This window comes from Rhinopithecus bieti, unplaced genomic scaffold (assembly GCF_001698545.2).
Source record: "Rhinopithecus bieti isolate Rb0 unplaced genomic scaffold, ASM169854v2 scaffold_7438, whole genome shotgun sequence".
NCBI classification, from domain to species: domain Eukaryota; kingdom Metazoa; phylum Chordata; class Mammalia; order Primates; family Cercopithecidae; genus Rhinopithecus; species Rhinopithecus bieti.
The window spans coordinates 854,906-877,654 of record NW_016805589.1 but is presented as its reverse complement, the minus strand read 5'-3'; the positions used below and the strand labels follow the sequence as shown (position 1 = coordinate 877,654).

The window sequence follows — 22,749 nt, the reverse complement described above, 5'->3', positions numbered from 1 at the left end:
AAAATATATATATATATATATATATATGGAGAGAGAGAGAGAGAGATTGGTGAGAGCAAACATCTTTACCTGGTTTCTGGAGTCTCAGCATTCAGTCTTTCACAAGCATAAAGTCATTTGTAAATTTTTCATAAATGTGCTTTCTCAGGTTGAGGAAGTTCCCATTAATTCCAAGTTTACCTAGACTTTCATGAATAGGATTTTAAATTTTGTCAAATACTGATACAATGTTTTAAACATCTCTGAAATCATGATGTGTCTCACAGTGGATGTCATAGTTTCATTGGCAGGACTCTTTCATTTTTAATGGTGCATAAAATAGTGTGTATTTTATAATTGCTGCCATCATGTATTTGATGAAATAGCCCAAGCTGGAGTGCAGTGGTGTGATCTCAGCTCATTGCAACTTCCCCCTCCCGGGCTCAAGTGATTCTCGTGCCTCAGCCTTCAGAGTAGCTGGGACCATAGGCAAGTGCCACCACCCCAGGCTAATTTTTTGTATTTTAGTAGAGATGGGGTTTCGTCATGTTGCCCATGGTGGTCTCAAACTCCTGAGCTCAGGTGATCTGTGCACCTTGGCCTCCCAAAGTGCTGGGATTACAGGCGTGAGCCACCACACCTGGTCTGAAATGGCATCTTTTGATAGGTGATAAGGCTACTGTCATGTCTGTTTAAAATTTCCCTGAGACCAGGTGCAGTGGCTCATGCCTGTAATCCCAGCACTTTGGGAGGCCAAGGCGAGTGGATCACCTGAGGTCAGGAGTTCGAGACCAGCCTGGCCAACATGGTGAAACCCCATCACTACTAAAAATACAAAAATTAGGCTGGACGTGGTGGCTCACACCTGTAATCCCAGCACTTTGGGAGGTTGAGGCGGTCGGATCACGAGGTCAGGAGTTCGAGACCAGCCTGGCCAATATGATGAAATCCCGTCTCTACTAAAAATACAAAAATTATTGAGGCCTGGTGGCAGGCGCCTGTAGTTCTAGCTACTTGGAAGGCTGAGACAAAAGAATCACTTGAACCTGGGAGGTGGAGGTTGCATTGAGCCAAGATCGCACCACTGCACTCCAGCCTGGGCAGCAGAGCAAGACTCCGTCTCAAAAAAAAAAAAAAAAAAGCCGGGCACGGTGGCGTGTGCCTGTAATCCCAGCTACTCAAGAAGGAGGCTGAGGCAGGAGGATTGCTTGAACCCGGGAGGCAGAGGTTGCAGTAGGCTGAGATCATGCCACTGCACTGTAGCCTGAGCGACAGAGCAAGACTCCATTTCAAAAAAAAAGAAAAAAAAAACAACCTTATGCCTTATGAGATATACAAAAAGCACTAGAGGATAATTTATACCTGTAAATGCCCATAGTAAGGAAGAAGAATGATCTCACTCAAATCAGTAACCTAACCTTCAACCTTAAGACACTAGAAAGAGAAGAGCAAACTAAGTCTAAAGCAAGCAGAAGGAAAGAAATAATAAAGATTAGGGAGGAAATTAACAACATAGAGAATAGAAGAAAAATAGAGAAAATCAATGAAACCAGAAGCTTATTATTTAAAGACACCAAAATTCATAAAACTTAGCCAGATTGACCAAGAAAAAGAGAGACTTGAATCGGAATGAAAGAGTAGACATTACTACCAACCTTCCAGAAATAAAAAGGATTACAAAGAATACCGTGATTCATCAACAAATTAGATAACCCAGATGAAATGGCAAATTCCCGGAAATACACAAACTACCAAAACTGATGCAAGAAAAAATAAACAATCTGAATAGATCTGTAACGTGAGGAGATTGAATCATTAGTCAAAACTACCCAAAAGAAAAGGCCCAGATAGCTTCACTTAACATTTAATGAAGAATTAATACAATTAACACTAATTCTTTGCAAACTCTTCCAAGAAATAGAGTATTTCACAACAGTTTTTTGTTTGTTTGTTTGTTTTTTGTGTTTTTTTTTTTTTTTTTTTTTTGGAGGGGGACACAGGGTCTTGTTCTGTTGCCCAGGCTGGAATGCAGTGGGGCAATCTCCACTCACTGCAACCTCCGCCTCCTGGGTTTAAATGATTCTCATGCCTCAGCCTCCCAAGTAGCTGGGATTACAGGTGTGCACCACCATGCCCAGCTAATTTTTTTATATTTTTAGTAGAGACAGAGTTTCACCATGTTGGTCAGGCAGGTCTCAAACTCCTGGCCTCAAGTGATCTGCTTGCCTCAGCCTCCCTAAGTGCTGGGATTACAGGCGTGAGCCACCATGCCTGGCCTACATCTCATTTTATGAGGCTAGTGTTACCCTGATGGCAAAATCAGACAATGACATAAGAACAAACTATAGAGCAATATTTTTTATGAATATGGTAGCAAAAATCTTTAATGAAAAACTATTGACTGGGTGTGGTGGTTCACCTGTAATCCCAGCACTTTGGGAGGCTGAGGTCGGTGCATTGCTTGAGCCCAGGAGTTCGAGACTAGCCTGGGCAACGTGGCAAAACTGTGTCTCTACAAGAAATATAAATGTTAGCCAGGGAGGCTGGGCACAGTGGCTCATGCCTGTAATCCCAGCACTTTGGGAGGCTGAGGCAGGTAGATCACCTGAAGTCAGGAGTTCTAGACCAGCCTGGCCAACATGGTGAAACCCCGTCTCTACTAAAAATACAAAAATGAGCCGGGCATGGTGATGGGTGCCTGTAATCCGAGTTACTTGGGACGCTGAGGCAGGGAAATCACCTGAACCTGGGAGGCGGTGGTTGCAGTGAGCCGAGATTGTGCCACTGCACTTCAGCCGGGGCTACAGAGTGAGACTCTGCCTTAAAAAAAACCAAAAATAGGTGCCGAGCGCAGTGGCTCACGCCTATAATCCCAGTACTTTGGGAGGCTGTGGTGGGCGGATCACGAGGTCAGGAGATCGAGACCATCCTGGCTAACACGGTGAAACCCCATCTCTACTAAAAATACAAAAAATTAGCCGGGCGTGGTGGCAGGTGCCTATAATCCCAGCTACTTGGGAGGCTGAGGCAGGAGAATGGCATGAACCCGGGAGGCGGAGTTTGCAGTGAGCCGAGGTAGCGCCACTGCACTCCAGCCTGGGCAACAAAGCGAGACTGTGTCTCAAAAAAAAAAAAAAAAAAGTTAGCCAGGTGTGGTGGCTCATGCCTGTAGCCTCAGCTACCTGGGAAGCTGAGATGGGAGGATTGCTTGAGCTCAGGAGGTTGAGGATGCAATGAACCACGACTGAGCCACTGCACTCCAGCCTGGGTGACCAAGTGAGACCCTTTCTCAAAAGAAACCCTCAAAAACAAAGATTCTATTTTGATTTATTTACAGTGTTTGAGTATATTGCTTTGTATAGTTTTCTTAGATGTTGTAGGTATTACAATATATGTATATAACCTATCCCAGTCTAATATATAACCTATCCCAGTGTTTTACCAAGTTCAGTGAAGTGTAGAAACTTTTTTTTCCATTTAAGTCTCTTTGCCCTCCTCACTTTTTAAATATAACTGTCTTAAGTATTTCCTCTACATGAAGCTACTCCATTTTGGTGGAACTGGAAGTGTATATGCTTGTCTTTTATCTGTCAACCTTACTGAATGATTAATTCTTGTAGTTCTTCCTTGGGTTGTCTTGAATTGCTATATATAGTCATATCTTTCACAAAAATGACATTTTCATTCCTTCCTTTCTTCTATCTATACCTTTTATTTTTCTCACTACAAGTAGAAAAAAAATGAATATGGTTTTCTGTTTCTCAACATCAATAATAAATGTATGTATATTTTTTCACTTTTCCTATGTAAAATGAGATACTTTTTTCCCCTTCCCTGCTTCTAAGTTTTTGTGATATAATCTGGATATGGTATAATCTGGATATGTTGTATCTTCATTTTTATCTGACCATAATTTTCATTTTTTGTATGGTTTTTTTTTTTTTGGAGACTAGGGACTCTGTTATTTAGGCTGGAGTGCAGTGGCACAGTCATGGCTCACTGTACCCTCAACCTCCTGGGCTCAAGTGATCCTCCTACTTCAGCCTCCTAAATAGCTGGCAATACAGGCGTGTGCCACCACGCCCAGCTAAATTTTTTTTTTTAAGGAGACAGGGTCTCACTATGTTGCCCAGGCTAGTCTCAAACACCTGGACTCAAGTGACCCTCCCACTTCGGCCTCCTAAAGTGCTCAGATTATAGGCATGAGTCACCATGCCAGGCCTTTTTTTTTTTTTAATGTGATCTGTCTTTACCTACTTATCTCACTTCATCTCCTGCTCTTCCCCTCTTTCCATCTACTTTTAGCCTTAGTGACATTTTTGCTCCTCGTTCAACAACACATCCAACATGCTTTATCTCAGGCCTTTGCATTTGTTATTGCCTCTGCCTGGAATGCTTTTGCCCCTTTCCCCTGGATAATTATGTGGCTTGCTCCCTCACTTTCTAAGAAGTCTTTACTTAGATGTCACTTACAGTGAGATCTTCCTTGACCATCCCTCTAAAATTGTAACCTGCCCCCTGCCACCATCAAATCCCCATCCTTTTCCCTGTTTTTCTTTTCATAGCAGCTATGATAATATAGCATATTATTTTATCTATTAATTGGTCTAGTTTATTTCTTTTTGTTAGAACGTAAGTTCCCTGAAGGCAGGAATCTTTCTCTATTTTGTTCACTTCGTTTATTTCCATTGCCTAGAATGGAGCCTGGCACATGTAGGTACTCAATAGATATTTATTGAAATAATTAATCTTTGTGGATTTAGTATTTTTCTACCTCAAACTGGGACTACTGAGCTCCAAAACAGTGAATTTTTTTTGAGACAGTGTCTCACTCTGCCACCCAGGCTGGAGTGCAGTGGTACCATTACAGCTCACTGCACCGTCAGCCTCCTGGGCTCAGGTGATTTTCCCACATCAATTTTCTGAGTAGCAGGGACTACAGGTGCACGCCACCATGCCTGGGCTAATTTTTGAATTTTTTTTGTAGAGACAGGGTTTTGCCATGTTGGTCAGGTTGGTCTCAAACTCCTGAGCTCAAGTGATCTGCCCACCTCAGCCTCCCAAAGTGCCAGGATTACAGATGTGAGCCACTGCGCCCAGCCAGGAGTGAATGTGTTTTATAGTTCTTTGCACCTTTTGTATGTAACTTTTTTGTTTTAATTCTTGTTTATTTGCACCAGGTAATACTTTTCATATGGTTTAAAATTCAAATGGTATAAAAAGGTTGTGTTCAAAAGTATTATCCCACTGTCGTGTTCAAACACCCCATTCCTCTGCTCAGAGGCAGCTCGCTTTGTCAGGTTCTTGACTCTCCTTTCAGGGATATTCCCATATGACTTTCTGAAAATTTGATACCAAGTTACACTATAGGACGAAGTGTTTTACAATTATATCTGTCCAGAATTGTTACTTGTTTTTTTTCTATGTATTGCTCAACCCTCCTTGGATAGCCAGCATCAACCATTTTTTAGAGAATGTTACTATCGTGAGAGCCATTAAGGGAGTGATAAAATGAAATACTGTTTTGCACATGCCCTTGAAGTTCACAAGCTAGGTGGGATGAGAAATATCCACACTTATTAAATAACAGAGACTTTAAAAAGATCAAGATAATACGTATGAATGTCACAAAACATTGAGTAATTAATTGTTCAATGAGATACAGATGACAAATACCATGAAAATTAGTTTATCAAAGCAGAGAGCAAGCATCTTTTATCAGGGAACATTTCATGAGAAGGGAGGAATATGATGGCTTTGGATAGTCTGAAAAGAATGTAGAGGGAAGAAGTGTATTTTACCTCAATCATAGGCAGTTGAGAAAACAGAATTTTTTTAGGGAAAGTCATGTTCAAGATGGAGCTTAAGGTGTGGCAACAGTGGCTCGTGCCTGCAATCCCAGCAATTGGAGAGGCTGAGGCAAGCAGATTGCTTGATCCCAGGAGTTCGAGGCCAGCCTGGGCAACATGGTGAAACCCTATCTCCACAAAAAAAAACACAAAAATTAGCTGGGTGTGGTGGCCTGTACCTGTAGTTCAAGCTCCTTGGCAGACTGAAGTGGGAGAATTATCCGAGTCCAGGAGGTCAAAGCTGCAAGTGAGCCATGATTGCCTCACTGCACTCCAACCTGGGTGACACAGTGAGACGCTGTCTCAAAACAAAAAAGGATGGAGCTTGAAAGATAAGTTGTATTTTTAAATAGGCACAGAAGGAAGGATCTAACATGGTAGAAGGGAACTACTGAACTAATGCTAACCAACTGTTCTTGTGAATCAAGTTTTAATGGAACACAGCCATGCCCATTCATTTATGTATTGTCTGTGCCTACTTTCATGCTACAGTGGCAGAGTTGAAAAATTGAGACAGACCATACGGCCTGCAAAGCCTAAAATACTGTCTGGTCCTTTATAGGAAGCTTGCTGATCCCTGCAAGTACTTAGGATGTAGGTAGGAAAGCGTTACTGATACATATTGAAGAAATGAAAATGAGATATTTATTAGAGTTGGGGGCGGTTCAGTAATAGGAGGGTGGTTGGTTGAAAAGGAGGTTAGTTTTAAAGGAATACAATAGAGAGACCATTATAATAGAGAGGAAGTGAGGGGCCATTTCACGCTGGACAGTAGTTCAGTAAAGCACAGAGGTGGCTTACTCTTAATCATGCTTTTCTGATCTTTTCCCTGCTAGCCAAGAAGGATCAAGAAGGTGGAGAAGAAAAGAAATCTGTGCAAAAGAAAAAAGTAAAAGAGTTAAAGGTGTTGGATTCAAAGACAGCCCAGAATCTCTGTGAGTATCTCTTGATCCCAACTCTTCGAAATGTGAAGGAGTTCTTTTAATAACTTTTAATTCTCTAGAATCTGTGGTCCCTTGATATGGAACTTTAATTTGTTCAATTCCTGCTATATGCCAAGCATTGCACAGTGAATTTTCAGTATCATGTTTAATTTCTTCAATAGCCCTGCAAGATTTTTAAGTATCCAGATTTATGTCAAGGAAACAACCGAAGACTTTCAGGAATTTGCCTAGTCATGAAGCTAGTAAGAAGGAGGTCTGGTATTTGAGCCTTTTTTTTTTTTTTTTTTTTTTTTTTCTGAGACAGAGTCTCACTCTGTTGCCCATGCTGGAGTGCAATAATGCGATCACAGCTCCCTGCCACCTCAGCTTCCCAGGCTTAGTTGATTCTTCCACCCCAGCCTCCCAAGTAGCTGGGACTATAGGTGTGCACCACCACGCGCAGCTAATTTTTTCTAGAGACGGGGTTTTGCCATGTTGCTCAGGCTGGTCTCAAACTCCTGGGCTCAGGTGATCCGCCCAGCCGAGCCTCTGACTTTTTTATTTAAAAGTCCTTACTATGTCCATTGCATTCACACAAAGTCTACCACAGATGGTCTAGCCACTATACATTTCCTCTTTTCCACTTTTGCTTTTTTATTAAATAAATAGAGAAGGAGTCTCGCTATGTTGCCCAGGCTGGTCTCGAGCTCCTGGCCTCAAGTGATCTACCCACCTCAGCCTCACAATATGTTGGGATTACAGATGTAAGCCACCATGCCCAGCTTTCACTTTCTAATAAGTAAAGGTACTAGCTTGGCTTCAGTTAAATTTAAAATTACTTTGTGATTTAAAATAAGGTAAATTTAGTACTTCTCAAAGTAGGATCAGTAACTCCAGAGAAGGTTTCTGTTCTGAAATTTCCACCTATACTTATAACTGTTTGGTAGTAAAATTTCAAATAAGAAATTCCTCTGCAAAGTTGATATAGATAGTACTTACTTGATGATCAGGACAAATGTTAAATTTTTGTTCATTTCAATTATTCATCTACCTACTTCATACCGAGAAATATAGACTTAAATATTTATTTGACAAATATTTCAGGGTCTGCTATGTTGTAGGCTCTATTAGCCACATACTAGGCATGTGTTCCAGAGATGAAAGGGTGTGTTCCGTAAAACCCACTCAGTCTTGTGATGCAGTTATTGTCTGTTTTTCCGAATGAAAAAAACAAAGTTTAAATGATGTGCAGTGTCCAGATCACACAGCCAATAAGTACACATACCCATAAGTAAAGTCAGTGGTAAACTGTCACATTGTTCTTGACTATATAATCCTAAATTATTGTCAACAGCTGTTAAATAGTGTCTGTGGTGAAGTCTTATGGAGACTAAAGTAGTGTGAGTCAGTTCCTCTTCCCAAGAGTATCTCTAGGAACATAAAACATGAGTAATTGTTTTAAAAAATGATACAAGAAGGACAATGGTGTAGTACATTATGATTTCTAGTGGCATGATATTGATATGGGAAACAATTTAAGAAAAGAAAATTGAGAGTAGTATAGGGTAGGATGGTCTGGAAGAAGGAATTTAGTGATTCAGCAGTCTCATATGCTAACGATACAAAGCTGAATAAGACAAAGCTGTCTGCATGAGCCATGTATTTGGTAAAGACAGAAAGGCAGATGATAATAGCACAGATTGATAAATGCTATGAAGGAGGTATGCTAGAATGTTTATGAGAGTACTAGGAAGGGAGGGGTCTAAATCAAGTGGGGGCAGTGTTGGAGGGGCCCAGAAGATATTCTAAAGGAGGTACTACTTAAACTGAGTTGAAAGAACAGTTAAGGAATTAAGGAGGCTGGGCATGGTGGCTCATTCCTGTAATCCCAGCAGGAAGCTGAGGTGGGAAGATTGCTTGAGACCAAGAGTTCAAGACCAGCCTGGGAAACAAAGCAAGACCCCTGTCTCTACAAAACATAAAATATTAGCTGAAGACAGTGGCGTGTACCAGTAGTCCCAACTGCTCAGGAGGCTAAGGCAGAAGGATTGCTTGAGCCCAGGAATTTGAGGTTGCAGTGAGCTGTGATTGCACCACTGCACTGCAGCCTGGGCAACAGAGTAAGACCCTGTCTCAAAAAAAAAAAAAAAAAAAAAAGTGGGGGAAGGTTGGCTCGTTTCAGGAGAGGGATCAGCATGTATGAGAGCGTGAGATAACATTATGCAGTTCAGGAACTGCAAGTAGTTGAATATAACTGAGTAAAGTTTAATCAGGAAAGTGAGTGAGATTTTCCTGTGTAATTTTTAGGAAGGCTGCTTTGGCGGTGATTTTGAGGCTGCATTGCTAAGGTAAGGGGAGACTATAGGCAGAGATGAGTTATGTCATTGTTTTAAACTAGATGAGATGCGATCAGGGCCTGAAACTAGGGTGATGAGAATAAGAGAGGGAGAGGATATTAAGACGGTAGAATTAGGCTGGGTGCAGTGGCTCATGGCTGTAATCCCAGCACTTTGGGAGGCCGAGGCAGGTGGTTCACTTGAGGTCAGGGGTTCGAGACCAGCCTGGTCAACATGGCAAAACCCTGTCTCTGCTAAAAATAGAAAAATTAGCTGGGCATGGTGGAGCACACCTGTAATCCCAGCTACTCATGGGGCTGAGGCAGGAGAATCGCTTGAACCCAGGAGGCGGAGGTTGCAGTGAGTCAACACCACGCCATTGCACTCCAGTCTGGGTGACAGAGTGAGACTCCAGACTTCATCTCAAGAAATAAATAAATTAAAATAAAATAAAATAAAAAACTAGCCAGATGTGGTGCCGCATGCCTATAGTCCCAGCCACTTGGGAGACTGAGGTCGGGGGAGGATTGCTTGAGCCTGGGAGGTCGAGGCTGCTGTGAGCTATGATTGCACTACTACACTCTAGCCTGGGCAACAGAGTGAGATGCTGTCTCCAAAAAAAAAAAAAAAAAGGTAAAATTAATGGAATTTAGTGATTGACTTGCGATAAAGGAGAAGGTGATTTGAGGTTTAGGTCACTCTGTGGAAAGTGGTACCATTTACTGAAATAGAAAAATTCAGCAAGAACAGATTATCTTTTTGGGGAGGTGGATGTGAGAGGTAGCAGGATGGTGTCTTACCTAAAGTATATCCTCTAAGTGGCTGCCATCTTTTCATTGGCATTGTGGTGATGGAATAAATCAGAGTCGTGGAAGTGAGAGAGAATAGGCTATTTTAGATTGCTGTAAAGTGAAAGAAAGATAAACTGGTAATTTAGAGAGGAACATTGAGTAAGATAAAAAAACTTGATTGTGCATATATGCTGCAGGGAAAGGTCTATGGGGCTGCCTCTTCTGTTGACACGTGAGGAAAGGATGAGCACACGGGAGTGTATATACTTAGACATAAATACGTATATGAACACATGTTGCCTATTAGCTTACAAAAGTGTTGGTGTAGTTTTCTTCTAGGCGGTTCCAAAAGTCTTATCTGAGTCTATTCTAGTCTGGCTCTAACCAAGAGCCCTAGTGCTTTATTTTTAAGTAGGATAAGAGAAAGCTGAGCAAGTAATTTGACCAGTGGCTTCGATTTTTCTCAGTGAAGAGAAGCAGAGTCTTCCTGGAACAAATGGGGAAGTGGTGGGGCAGTGGGGAAAGTGGGAATATGTTGGAGGACCTGCCAAGAAGGGTAGGAGAAAGTGGAATAGGGACACATGAAGAGAATTGCTAACAGCGCAGTGGCCCCAGTTATCTATCATTGGTGCTACTGCAAATTCATAGACTCCAGTCTGCATCAGCCCAGGTGTCAGAGTAGAAAAATGAAATGGAAGACTGAGAAGGATGCAAGAGAATGGTAATAGGAGTAGTAATACTAATGGGAGTCATAATAGAGAGCAAATGAACTGTTGGTTTAGAGGCTCCTAATGAAATAGGAAAGGCAGAGTGGAACTGATATGTCAGTGAAAACAACAGTCAGGAGACTGGAAAGAGAGGTCCTGTTAAGGTTGAAGAGTCAAATGAGAGAAAGGGAGACTTGAAAAAACAGGATGTGTAGGGAATAGGATATGGCAGTTTAAGGTCAAGGCAGCTTTGAGGATCAAGTCCTGAGAGTGGGGAACTAAAGTAGAGTGGGGTGAAAGTCTTTGATGTATATAGACTTTTTTGAGATGGGTCTCGCTCTGTTGCTCAGGCTGGAGTACAGTGGTGCAGTCACAGCTCACTGCAGCCTTGACCTCCTGGGCTCAGGTGATCCTCCCACCTCAGCCTGCTGAGCAGCTGGGACTACAGGTGCACACCATCATGCCTGGCTAGTTTTTGTATTTTTTGTAGAGATGAGATTTCCCCATGTTGCCTAGGCTGGTCTCAAACTCGGGGGCTCAAGCGATCTGCCCACCTTGGCCTCCCAAAGTGCTAGGATTACAGGCATGAGCCACTGTGCCTGGCCTAAGAGAGCCCTGTTAGGAAGATTATCCAGCATAGGTTTGCAGGATGGGTTGGAAGGGAGAACAGACAGAGATGAACATGTCTTAATATCTCATTTTCTGGCAGCAATCTTTTTGGGTTCCTTCCGCATGCCCTATCAAGAGATTAAGAATGTCATCCTGGAGGTGAATGAAGCTGTTCTGACTGAGTCTATGATCCAGGTAAGGAGCAAGGTGGTTCTGCTGGAGCAGGCTTTTCTGTGTCGCTGGGCACTGGCCTCATCTCTGTGTAGATGAAGAAGATCCTCCTCTAGCATTGCTGACTTACGAGTGCTGGCTTTGAGAAACTCCCTTTTCTCTGGTGGTCAGGTTACTTCTGGTATATTTTGCAAAAGTCCCACCATCTCAGTAGCTGCCTCTCATCTCCCACCGTATGTTTCCTTCTGTATGGTCCTTGAGCAGAGTGTAGGATTGACAACAGAGTAAAAGTTGTCAGCGAATAAAAGTAAAAGTTGTCAGCTTGAGTTGTCAGCGAATCCCCCTCCAGCTGAGATGTCTCTTCCCTCTTTCAGAACCTCATTAAGCAAATGCCAGAGCCAGAGCAGTTAAAAATGCTTTCTGAACTGAAGGATGAATATGATGACCTGGCTGAGTCAGAGCAGTTTGGCGTGGTGGTGAGTGAGGCCTGTGGCAGTAAGCGGTTCTCCACCTCCTATATTCCCCTTCCCTCTAGAGAGCAGCCTGGGCATATGCTCCTTGCTGTTTGTCTGTTTTTGAACCTGTCTTAATCTCTTCTCCCTGCTCTGGAGCTCTGATCCTCCCATAGGAGGCTCAAGCCTGTATCTTTCTGATTTTACTCTCTTTTCACTGTAATGGAACTGCTTGTGTTCTCTACTAGATGGGCACTGTGCCCCGACTGCGGCCTCGCCTCAATGCCATTCTCTTCAAGCTACAATTCAGCGAGCAAGTGGAGAATATCAAGCCAGAGATTGTGTCTGTCACCGCTGCATGTGAGGAGTTACGTAAGAGTGAGAGCTTTTCCAATCTCCTAGAGATTACCTTGCTTGTTGGAAATTACATGAATGCTGGCTCCAGAAATGCCGGTGCTTTTGGCTTCAATATCAGCTTCCTCTGTAAGGTGAGCCAAAGAGTTAGAGCAGGACAACACAAGGAAGGCTGCAGCCTCTATGAGTTCAGTGTTGGCAGGAGGCCATCTTGGACATGTCAGGATTTAACAGTTTCTCCTCTTGCTCTAAGCTTCGAGACACCAAGTCCACAGATCAGAAGATGACGTTGTTGCACTTCTTGGCTGAATTGTGTGAGAATGACTATCCTGATGTCCTCAAGTTTCCAGACGAACTTGCCCATGTGGAGAAAGCCAGCCGAGGTGGGGCAGTTTGGGATGAAGTTAGAGCCCAAAAGTCTCTGCATGGGGAGGGAAATAAGACAGAGTCTAGATTTGAGAGCATTTTCAGTTCAGACAATTTAAGTTTAAATGAATTTAGGCATGGTGCCTAAGTCACAAGGGCAGAGCGTAAGGCTGAGGAGAGATCTCTATGTGTAGAAACAGGAAGCACTCTTCTCTTCCTAAGGAAACACCAAACACCAAAAAACAGTTAGAAAGGCAGGTGTTTTCAGTCTAGGTTAACAGTTCTTTTCATTAAGAAAACATAGACTAGATTAACAAAATTAGGCCTCACTGTCCTGGAACTAGACAAAGAAAAAGCAGCATTCATTGAAAATTGGAACAGATTTCTGCCCCCGCCTCTATATTTCTATGTATATCTCTCTCCTCCCAAACCCTGTTCTCTAAAATAAATGAGACCAAGATCTCAGGTGATTTCATAGATTCGTGTTAAATTAAATGAAGTCTTTCTTCTGTTCCTAGTACTGCATACCTTGTGAAGGCTCAGGTTCAATGATCAAATAATTTATAGTCTCACTGGAAAGATGAAAATTTAAGTATGTGACACAACTAAAGTACATAAGGAACTAAAATTATTAAGTGCCAGAATGTGTGTATAGACTGAAGCTCTGCTCTGAAAGGTGAAACTAAGGGGTGTTGAGGCTGGGATTATTAGTAAGCTCTTGCTGTCTGTTTTTATGGTGGTGGTGGTGGTGGTGTTTTTTTTTTTTTAGTTTCTGCTGAAAACTTGCAAAAGAACCTAGATCAGATGAAGAAACAAATTTCTGATGTAGAACGTGATGTTCAGAATTTCCCAGCTGCCACAGATGAAAAAGACAAGTTTGTTGAAAAAATGACCATATCCTCTCTTGAAAGGAGGGAGTTGTTCCCTATGAAGGGAAAGAAAACTTCCTGTAGTGGGGGAAAAACAGGATAGATAGGGCAATATGCAATTTTTTTTTCTCTTAAAAAGCTCTTTTTCTTTAAATACATAGTTTTTTGGATTTGTTAGTATTTTCAGACAGGCTCTCACTGTGTCACCCAGGCTGGAGTGCAGTAGTGCCATCACGGCCCACTGCAGCCTTGACCTCCTGGACTCAAATGATCCTTACCCCCTCAGCCTCCTTGGTAACTAGGACTACAGGCATGTGCCACCAGGCCCAGCTAAACTTTATTTACCCTTTTTTCTTTAGAGACGGGGTGTCACTTTGTTGCCCAGGCTGCATAGTTCCTGAGAGCATTCCATTGTTGTGGAGTGGAAGCAAACCATGCAGATCAACGATAAAAGTCCTCCCGACTCCCCTGCCTGTACCCCATCTCCACTACACACACTCACACACGCTTCCCTCTCCTTCCCCTCCCCAAAGGTAACCACTGCCACTGGACTTTATTCTGATGTGCACCTCATACATTTATTTTAAACAAAAACTGCATTATATTGTGTTTTGCACATAATATGTCTTGGCCATGTTTCCATAATAGTATTTATAGAAAACCCCCTTTTAGGTCAAGAGATTGAGACCATCCTGGTCAACATGGTGAAACTCCATCCCTACTAAAAATACAAAAAAATTAGCCGGGTGTGATGGTGGGTGCCTGTAGTTCCAGCTGCTCGGGAGGCTGAGGCAGGAGAATTGCTTGAACCCGGGAGGCGGAGGTTGCAGTGAGCCAAGATCGCGCCGCTGCACTCCAACCCGGCGACAGAGCAAGACTCTGTCTCAAAACAAACAAACAAACAAAAAAACCCTACTCTGTCTCAAAAAAAAACAGGAAAAAAAAAAACCCCTTTTAAACTGCCACCTTCTTTTTTATAGGTGTACCATAGTTCATTTTATTAGTCCCCTATTTAGGCTACCTACATGGCTTTGGTTTTTGCTGTTATAAACAGTGCTGTATTGAACATGTCTTTGCATGCCAGTACTCATCTTTGAGTAATTCCTTGGGCTAGAGAAGTGGGTCTGCTTCTTGGTCTTGGTCCTTTACTCCTTGGCTGCACAGCTTTGTAAAGGATGCACAGGAACAGTATAACAAGCTGCGGATGATGCATTCTAACATGGAGACCCTCTATAAGGAGCTGGGCGAGTACTTCCTCTTTGACCCCAAGAAGTTGTCTGTTGAAGAATTTTTCATGGATCTTCACAATTTTCGGAATATGTTTTTGGTGAGCAAGGGATTCTTGCTGACTGAATCTTTTGTGGGCATTTCTCACTTTCCCCGGGTTCCTGTTGGCTGGTAGTAGGTGTACAATGCCCATGTGTTCCTTCCTCCCCTTCCCTGCCCCAGCAAGCAGTCAAGGAGAACCAGAAGCGGCGGGAGACAGAAGAAAAGATGAGGCGAGCAAAACTAGCCAAGGAGAAGGCAGAGAAGGAGCGGCTAGAGAAGCAGCAGAAGAGAGAGCAACTCATAGACATGAATGCAGGTGAGGAGTGAAGATGGGTTGATGGGTTGAGATAGGAATGTTTGGAAAACTTCTCTGCCTAAGAGTCTAGAGGCAGAGTCTCGTATCTGAGCTCACCTCCTGGCAAATGATTTTTGGCAGTCTTCTGCCTCCAAGATCCCGATGCCAGACTTTAACCCCAGTTCAGATAATGCACATTCCAACTTGCCCTGGTAAAACTTTTACCTTTTCTCTCCTTTGCTGGCTCTTTTGTGTTCTCTCTCATTCCGTGATTGTGGTATTGCTGTGATATATACTGTTTTCCTTCTGTCCGTCCAAAGGTTCTTCTGGCCTGTTCTCATTCCCTCCACTAAATCTTTCGGGTTTTTTTCTCTAAAATATTTTCCTAATGCTCTCCCATCTTTTAACTGTGGTATGTCTTCCCTTTCTGCTTATTTCACAAAGTACTATGTCCCTAGTACCTTAGCCCAGTTGTACACACAATTAGACTGTAAATGGATTGAACTTTTGGAGGGGGTGGGGAGCCGGTCACCCTCTTCTTTTTTCAGCAGAATCTCTATTTCACTACCAGAAGCATGTCTTTGTTGAAACATATGGTTTCAATTACTGGCCCTCTGTTTCCTGTCTCTGCTTCTTTCCTGCTGCAGATTCCCTACCCCTTCACCCCCACTGCTGTCTCTGTGGGCAGCGGAAATACAGCATACGCTGCTCACACAGCACTGAGCTGATACCACCCTCCTCCGAACCTGAGGGGCCACGAGCCTTCTGCAAATGAAGAGGTGTTCACAGAGCTGCTGAGTTTGTTAGGACTCAGTATTTTACAGACCACGGACACAAGGGCTGCTCTGATACCTCTTGCTACCAGGGACTTTTCTTCATGCTTTTCTGGAAAGCAATTTCCTTGCCCTTAGTTGTAAACCACAACTTCGTAATGCTATTAAAGCCCACACCAAGTATCCTTCACCTTCCCCTGGGACTCCAGGGTTTGCCCCCAGGTACTGGCTAGGATGCAGTGGGGGAAGGTGGAGTCCCGCTGACATGTGGGATGAAGGCTGCACCCGGTCAACAGGCGGCGTAATGGACCTTGCCCAGTTTCCAGTACCTGGGTCAATGAGGGTGGAATGTAGGTCAGCTGCACTAGTGATGCTCAGCCAGCAGGTGGCGCTGGGAGCAGTGAGCCCCAGCCTTGGAACTGGCAGCCTATGGGCTTTTTGGGATTTCACAGTTTCAGATTTCACTATCCTAAGCTGTTGCCATGGAAACCGAGCCGGCTAGAACAAGGATTTTACGTTAACTCTTTGTGTTCCAGTCAGGCTGCTCCTCTTAGATGCAGAGGACTTAGACATCAAGAAGACTAATTAGCCACTGGAGGCAGTACTTCAGGGAAGTGTACTCTTTGATCAGTGGTCTTTCCTCAGCCCTGCTCTTGAGACCTAACCAGGCGAAACACTTTAGGATAAAGAGGGAGTGATATAGTTGCTGACTAATTTCACAATCGTAGTCTTTACTTATCCTGGTCTTGGAGTTGGGCAGTTCTATAATTTTGTTGCTAGTCCTGATTGGGGTGGGGAGGATGGCATTGCGGGAAGATATCCCAAGGTTTGCATTGGATAATAGGCAATGAGATCTTTTGTTTTAACCATTTGTAAGCAGATACAAGTAAACATGAACTTGTGAGACTTAAGGCTGAGCTCTCTTTGTCTCTTCTTAGCTGCCAGCTGCTGTGGGAGAGGGGAAATCAAGCAATAGCCATGCATTTTGTGTGGGGCTTGGTATTTACCATGCTGCTCTGGCTGAAGAGTTCACATCTCCATCTTGTTCTTTATAACAGAGGGCGATGAGACAGGTGTGATGGACAGTCTTCTAGAAGCTCTGCAGTCAGGGGCAGCATTCCGACGGAAGAGAGGGCCCCGTCAAGGTAAGTAAGCATATGGAGCTCATCCTGGGTGTCGAAGTGGGTGAGGGCTCTCTACTCCTGCCAGTCTGAGGCTGAAGAGCAAATAATGATGTTCTAAGCATCTTTTTAGTCCCTGCATCCAGAACGGATTATCTAGTCCTCTTCTTCCCATGTTACAGAGTAGCGACTTAGAAAACGGGTTTAAAGGGCTGACAGTAAATCAGTTACATTGGATTATGCTGCATTTCTCCCCACTCTTGAAGCAGATATTTGGAACAAAAGAACTGGGCTGCAGGACACAGGGATTTGAGTGGGCATTTGTGTGTATGAACAAAAGTTGATCTAAATACAAAATGTATATTAGGTATAGATTGAAATTCAAATTAAAAATAAGAGTCCTTACTCTGGACTTCACAAGCAGAAGGCATACATAGAGAGAACTAATAATAGAAAGTATACAATTTTGTAGAGAGGTTTAGGCATCATTATTCCCAGATAGAAAAATATAGAGGAGCATCTCTATTGAAGGGTTATGCCGTGACTGAAAACTACCTTTTCCTTGAGTGCAGTTAGCCTCTGTTGCCCTTGCATTTCCCCCATCACTGCCCTGCAATCTCTTTTCACATCCTTTGGAAGATCTAAGTGGATTACATTGAGCTTGAGATTCTAAAAAGAGCTAGGACAAATGATCCAGGTATTAGTATGGGAAAAGATTAATGAATAAGTTCCCCTTAAGGGAATCTTACAGTGGCCAAGAGACTAATTCAAAAGAAGGTATAGCCAAGGCTGCCTCTCATGTGGAGTTGACCTGCACCATTGTGTCTAGTGAAGGTCTTTTGAGGTTAGGAGTGGTGGCTTCTTTTCTAATTTGAAGAGTGGGAATTACAAAAAAGGTATCATTTAAAGGTTTCTACTTCAGAGGGACTTAAATCTATGTTCCCTATTTCTTGGCTGTTGCATTGTGTAGGACCATTTGATAGTGAGTTTTACTTTGAGATTATTGTAAATAGAAGGAGTTGCACAGTTTGCTTTGGCCAGTGCTTAGCTATTAATACAGTGGTATCTGTAGGGCCTATAGTACCTGCCACAGCCTGGAAAGGGGGACCTTAGAGCATGCTAGCCTATATAAACTCAGTATCCTGGCCCAACTGTTTCCATCACTGTGAGTTTCATCTGTAATGGCTGACTACCCATTTCTGCTTACACTCTGAATAACCAGAGTGATACTCCCTTCTGAGGGCTCCCTTGTATGACTTCAGAACGTTCCCCAAACTGAAAGCTCCCGAGTCAAAGTTCTTATCCATTTTCTGGCATTTTCTGAGTACAGGCTTTCTAAAGGGGAGGAGAAGTGGATATGAAGAGCTGAGTACTCTCTGGGCTAGAGTGTTTAGTCTTACAGATAGGTGTTTGCAAGGAGAGTACAGCTAGAGGTACCATTACTCCTGTATTTCATCTTATAGGTTCTTACAACATTATTTCCTACTGACCACATAAGGTGATGTGGCCTTAACATTAAGCATTTCTAGCCTTACAAAAATACATTGCATCTTACTGGAGTTTTTTTGACCCCGTCAGCTGAGTGCCTGCATCAGACTTTTGGTGGGGAATTCCCTTTTAAGCCTAATCTTCCTGTGGAACTATACTAGAATCCCAGATGCTTCCTATACACAGGTAACCAGACATCAGTGGCTTCCCTCTGCTGGGGAAGCCCCATTCTTACTTCTTTCCAAATGGAAAATCAGAACTCACAGGTGGAGGAAGGAGGAATTTTGTTGGAACCTAACCTTCCAGCAGAGGACCTGAATTAGTCAAAGTACTCTCTCCCATGCCAGAGGGAATAGGAGGAGACTTATACTAGGAGATATTAAATTGGAAAGAAGGTAAAATGACAATTACATATATTTTAAGTGGCTCTAGTCTATAAGCTTATCTTTCTAGGCTCTGGGTTCACTAAATACACTTGAATATATCTTGGAGTTATTCCGGTAACTCTTTAGACTTTGGTGCTTTCACATCATGTAAAGTGATGTGATGTGGCCTCACATTAAACATAAACAGGAGGATAGCCATCAGAGTAGACTACAAAGAACACAGGGTAGGTAGGGATCAAAACTCCTAAAGTCACATCTAGTTGGGATACTGTCTGTGTTATCCTAAGCAAGTCACTTAATGTTTCTGGGACACAGTTCCTCAGGTATAAAATGAGAGTTGGACTAGAATGAATGGTCTCCAGAGTCCCTTCCAGCTCTAATATTTTTTTGTGCAGTGACAATAGGATTGAGAGGTGAAGAGGAGAAAGAGGCTGGACTTAGACGGCCCCATTTTCAAAATACAAAGGTTCCACTGGCTATAGGTTTCTCTGTGTGGCTACTGGATTTGACTGTTCCACCCCTTGCCTGGCTGTCTCTGACTATTCCTCCTGGCTGATTGCTTTGAGCTAAAAAAACAGAGGCACTGTGGAGCATATCTGCCTCACAGCTCTCCTTTTTTCCAGAGAGACAGCTGTCCCTATTCAAAGACACTAGCTTTTTCCCTAGAATTTAAAGGAATGTTAAATTCTTCCGGTCTCTGGAGACCTGAGGGAGTGACCAGTATACAAAGACTCATTGAGGAGTTGGAAGAGGAGAGTTACTATCAGGGTTGGTTCATTAAAAGCAACTTGTAAACTGCTGTGACCCGTAGGGTGTGGGAGAACAATGGTTTGAGTGTCAAGGGGAAGAATCCATGTGATTGTATTACAGCTGCTATTTCAGGCCCATGATTGAGTCAGCTTGTGGTTTTAATGACTCAACTTTATCTCCTTGTCTGAATTGTGGCCTCTTGTGTACAAGTCATTTGCTCACTGGGATAAAAGCCAAGGGAAGAAAGAAATTCAACTCTTCCTTTCCTTCCCTCTACCATTTCCCAGCTTCCCTATAAGCTCCATCCATCTAATAGAATCATAGAGTTGGAAAGACTTTAAAGACTTCCAGTGATTAGTATCTAACCTGCTCATAGGGAAAGGAATTAAAACCAGATAAGATGGCTAACACGGTGAAACTCTGTCTCTACTAAAAATACAAAAAATTTGCCGGGCGTGGTGGCAGGCGCCTGTAGTCCCAGCTACTCAGGAGGCTGAGGCAGGAGAATGGCATGAACCCAGGAGGTGGAGCTTGCAGTGAGCCGAGATTGTACCACTGCACTCCAGCCTGGGTGACAGAATGAGACTCCATCTCAAAAAATAAAAATAAAAAACAGATAAGGTCTTGCCTAGGTCTACATGGCTATCTAATGACAGCACCGTAGCCCCAAGTCCAGGGCTATTTCCACTCAGCCTGCATGATTGAACAGGAGATGGCAGTGAACCCACAGTATGGGCCGGAAATATTCTTTCATACCTTCCAGCAAGGAGAGTCTTGGACATGATGACATTGCTTCAGGAAGGTGCTCTCATGACCACCTGTGTTAGTCTATTTCTTATTATTATAAAGAAATACCTGAGACTGGGTAATTTATAAAGAAAAGAGGTTTATTTGGCTGATACTTTTGCAGACTGTATAGAAAGCATGGCGCCAGCATCTCCTGTTGAGGCCTCAGGAAGCTTCCAATCAAGGGGGAAGAAGGTGTATCGCAAGGCGGAAGTGGGAGCTAGAGAGATGCCAGGCTCTTTTAAAAACAACCAGTGCTCGTATGAGCTCTTTACTATGGGGAGGGCACCAAGCCACTCATAAGGGATCCACCCCATGACCCAAGTGCCTCCCACTAGGCCCCACCTCCAACACTGTAGGCCACATTTCAGCATGAGTTTTGGAGCGGTTATACATTCAAACCATATCACCTCCTATCTAGAGAAGGTTGTTAAGAATATTTCCTGTACCACTACTTATTCTCCCCCCTACTTTTGTAAATAGGACAAGAAACATAATTAGGAGAGTTTGAGACAAGAATGAGTTATTTAGTTTGATGATGATTGCCCCATCTGTCCTAGTTTCCTCTTCCCTAAGGAAGCTTATTTTATTCTTTCCTCTTCAGTAATAGTTCCTAGCCTATGTTTTATAAAGGTCTTTTTCAAATCAGTAACCTTTTTGAAATTTAGCTACACTTGCGTTATATGGTTGATTTTGCTGGTGTTTTTATCCTAGCCCACCCCTAACTTCTAGGAATCTGTCCTCAGAGAGCATTCACCAGCATCTCAAGATTGTTCCCTTTTCCCACACAGCCTGTGGACTGTTCTCTTTGAGTTCATGATCCTCCCTGATCATTAACTCCATCTAGTCAAAATATTTATCGGGTTCTATGGCTGCTCTTCAATAGTCTTATAACGAGTAAGTTGGGGGAAGCTTGGGGAGGTCAGTTTTTCTTGATTGTTCAACCTGCTGAGCATAATGGTGACTGAGTGGAAAGCTGGGAGACCTGTTCCAACAAGAGCTTTCTCATCCCCTGACCTTAGGCCACATCACACCCTCCCTGGTGTATAGACTTTCAAGGCTTAAAAGGGAAATTTTGATTTTCTCCCTACCTACTGTCTGCTCCTGGTTCTTAGGAAGCTTCTAATACATCAGAAGCTTCTTGAGTTCAGAAATGTCTAGAAACACCACTTGATTAGGAACAAACAGTATCTTTTTAATTTGGAGGAAGAAACCACAGAAAGCAGCAGCTTAAGACCTACCACATGGGAACTCTGCCTTCTCCTGTGTTGCCCAGGACAAGTGGCCCAGTGTTCCTTTTCCCAAGGTCTGGAGTCAGATGTTATTTAAACATACATACACCACTAGAGTTACACACACACACACGCACACGCACGCACAGAGTTGCAGTGTCTTCTCAACTGCTGGAGACTGAATTCAAAGAAATAATAAAATGATATGAAACTGCTACCCTTCCGGACATGAGAAATGGGGTCTAGAGAGGGAGTACTTCATAAGAGAGTGGAAATGCAGGAGGCCTGAGGAAGATTTTGTTGGTAAGGACAGTATGAGAAATGTACACATGTAGACCATCATAGTCACACTCACGTAGCCTCCTTTTCCTCACTTGTCGGTCACGGGGCAGTAGTTTGTGTTCATAATCCAATAAGTGGGTTTGTGAAATTCCCACAGTCTCGGTCACATACCTATGGTCTGTAACTAGGTAAGTCCTGTGGCTTTCAGTCAGGGTCTTCACTATTCTTTCTCCTCTTGGTAGACAACCTCTTGTGCCCCCGGGAAGTAAAGGAGGAGGAGCAGACCTTTAAATTGGTAACCTGTGTGCATGCTGCGTGTTCCCTGCTTCATCTACGGGCAGCCTCTCCTGGGATGAAAACAGTAGCCTGAGTCATGACTCCGCAGGGGGAGAAGACCTGGTTAAGACTTGGGCTTTGGCGGGCTCTGGTGACTCATGCTTGTAATCCCAGAACGTTAGGTTCCAAGGTGGGAGGATTGCTTGAGCCCAGGAGTTCAAGACCAACCTAGGCAACATGGAGAGACCCCATCCCTGCAAAAAATACAAAAACAGCTAGATGTGGTGGCACATGCTTATAGTCCAGCTAGGACTAGGGAGACTGAGGTGAGTGGATCACTTGAGCCTGGGAGTTTGAGGCTACAGTGAGCTATGATTGCGCTGCTGCACTCCAGCCTGGGCGACTGAGTGAGGGTCCATCAAAAAAAAAAAAAGACGGGCTATCTGATCCTGTTTGGCTTCTGCCTACCTAAAGCTTTTTGCTGGTCCAAAAAAGCGCTTCGTTCCAGTCCTGCAACTGCCTCAGTCTTGGTCTTCATTTAGGAGTGCTCGGCTCTTTCATCTGGTCCTGCTTCGAAAACATTCTGGTACTGCTTTCTCCACTCCAGCTTTCCCAGATCTCCAGGAAGTCTTTTTTTTTTTTTTTTTTTTTTTCCCCAATTGAGATATCATTTACATACCTAAAA

General features: G+C 43.3%; 1 protein-coding gene across 1 annotated transcript in view; it reads left to right on the top strand.

Moving 5' to 3' along the window:
• DIAPH1 (diaphanous related formin 1) overlaps positions 1-22,749 on the top strand; it is a 114,137-nt gene that overhangs the window by 88,144 nt on the left and 3,244 nt on the right. The window contains 9 exon segments of the mRNA XM_017872919.1: positions 6,665-6,763; positions 11,295-11,389; positions 11,740-11,841; positions 12,066-12,305; positions 12,425-12,554; positions 13,307-13,431; positions 14,569-14,733; positions 14,856-14,991; positions 16,802-16,888. Coding sequence (XP_017728408.1) covers positions 6,665-6,763; positions 11,295-11,389; positions 11,740-11,841; positions 12,066-12,305; positions 12,425-12,554; positions 13,307-13,431; positions 14,569-14,733; positions 14,856-14,991; positions 16,802-16,888 — 1,179 coding nt within the window.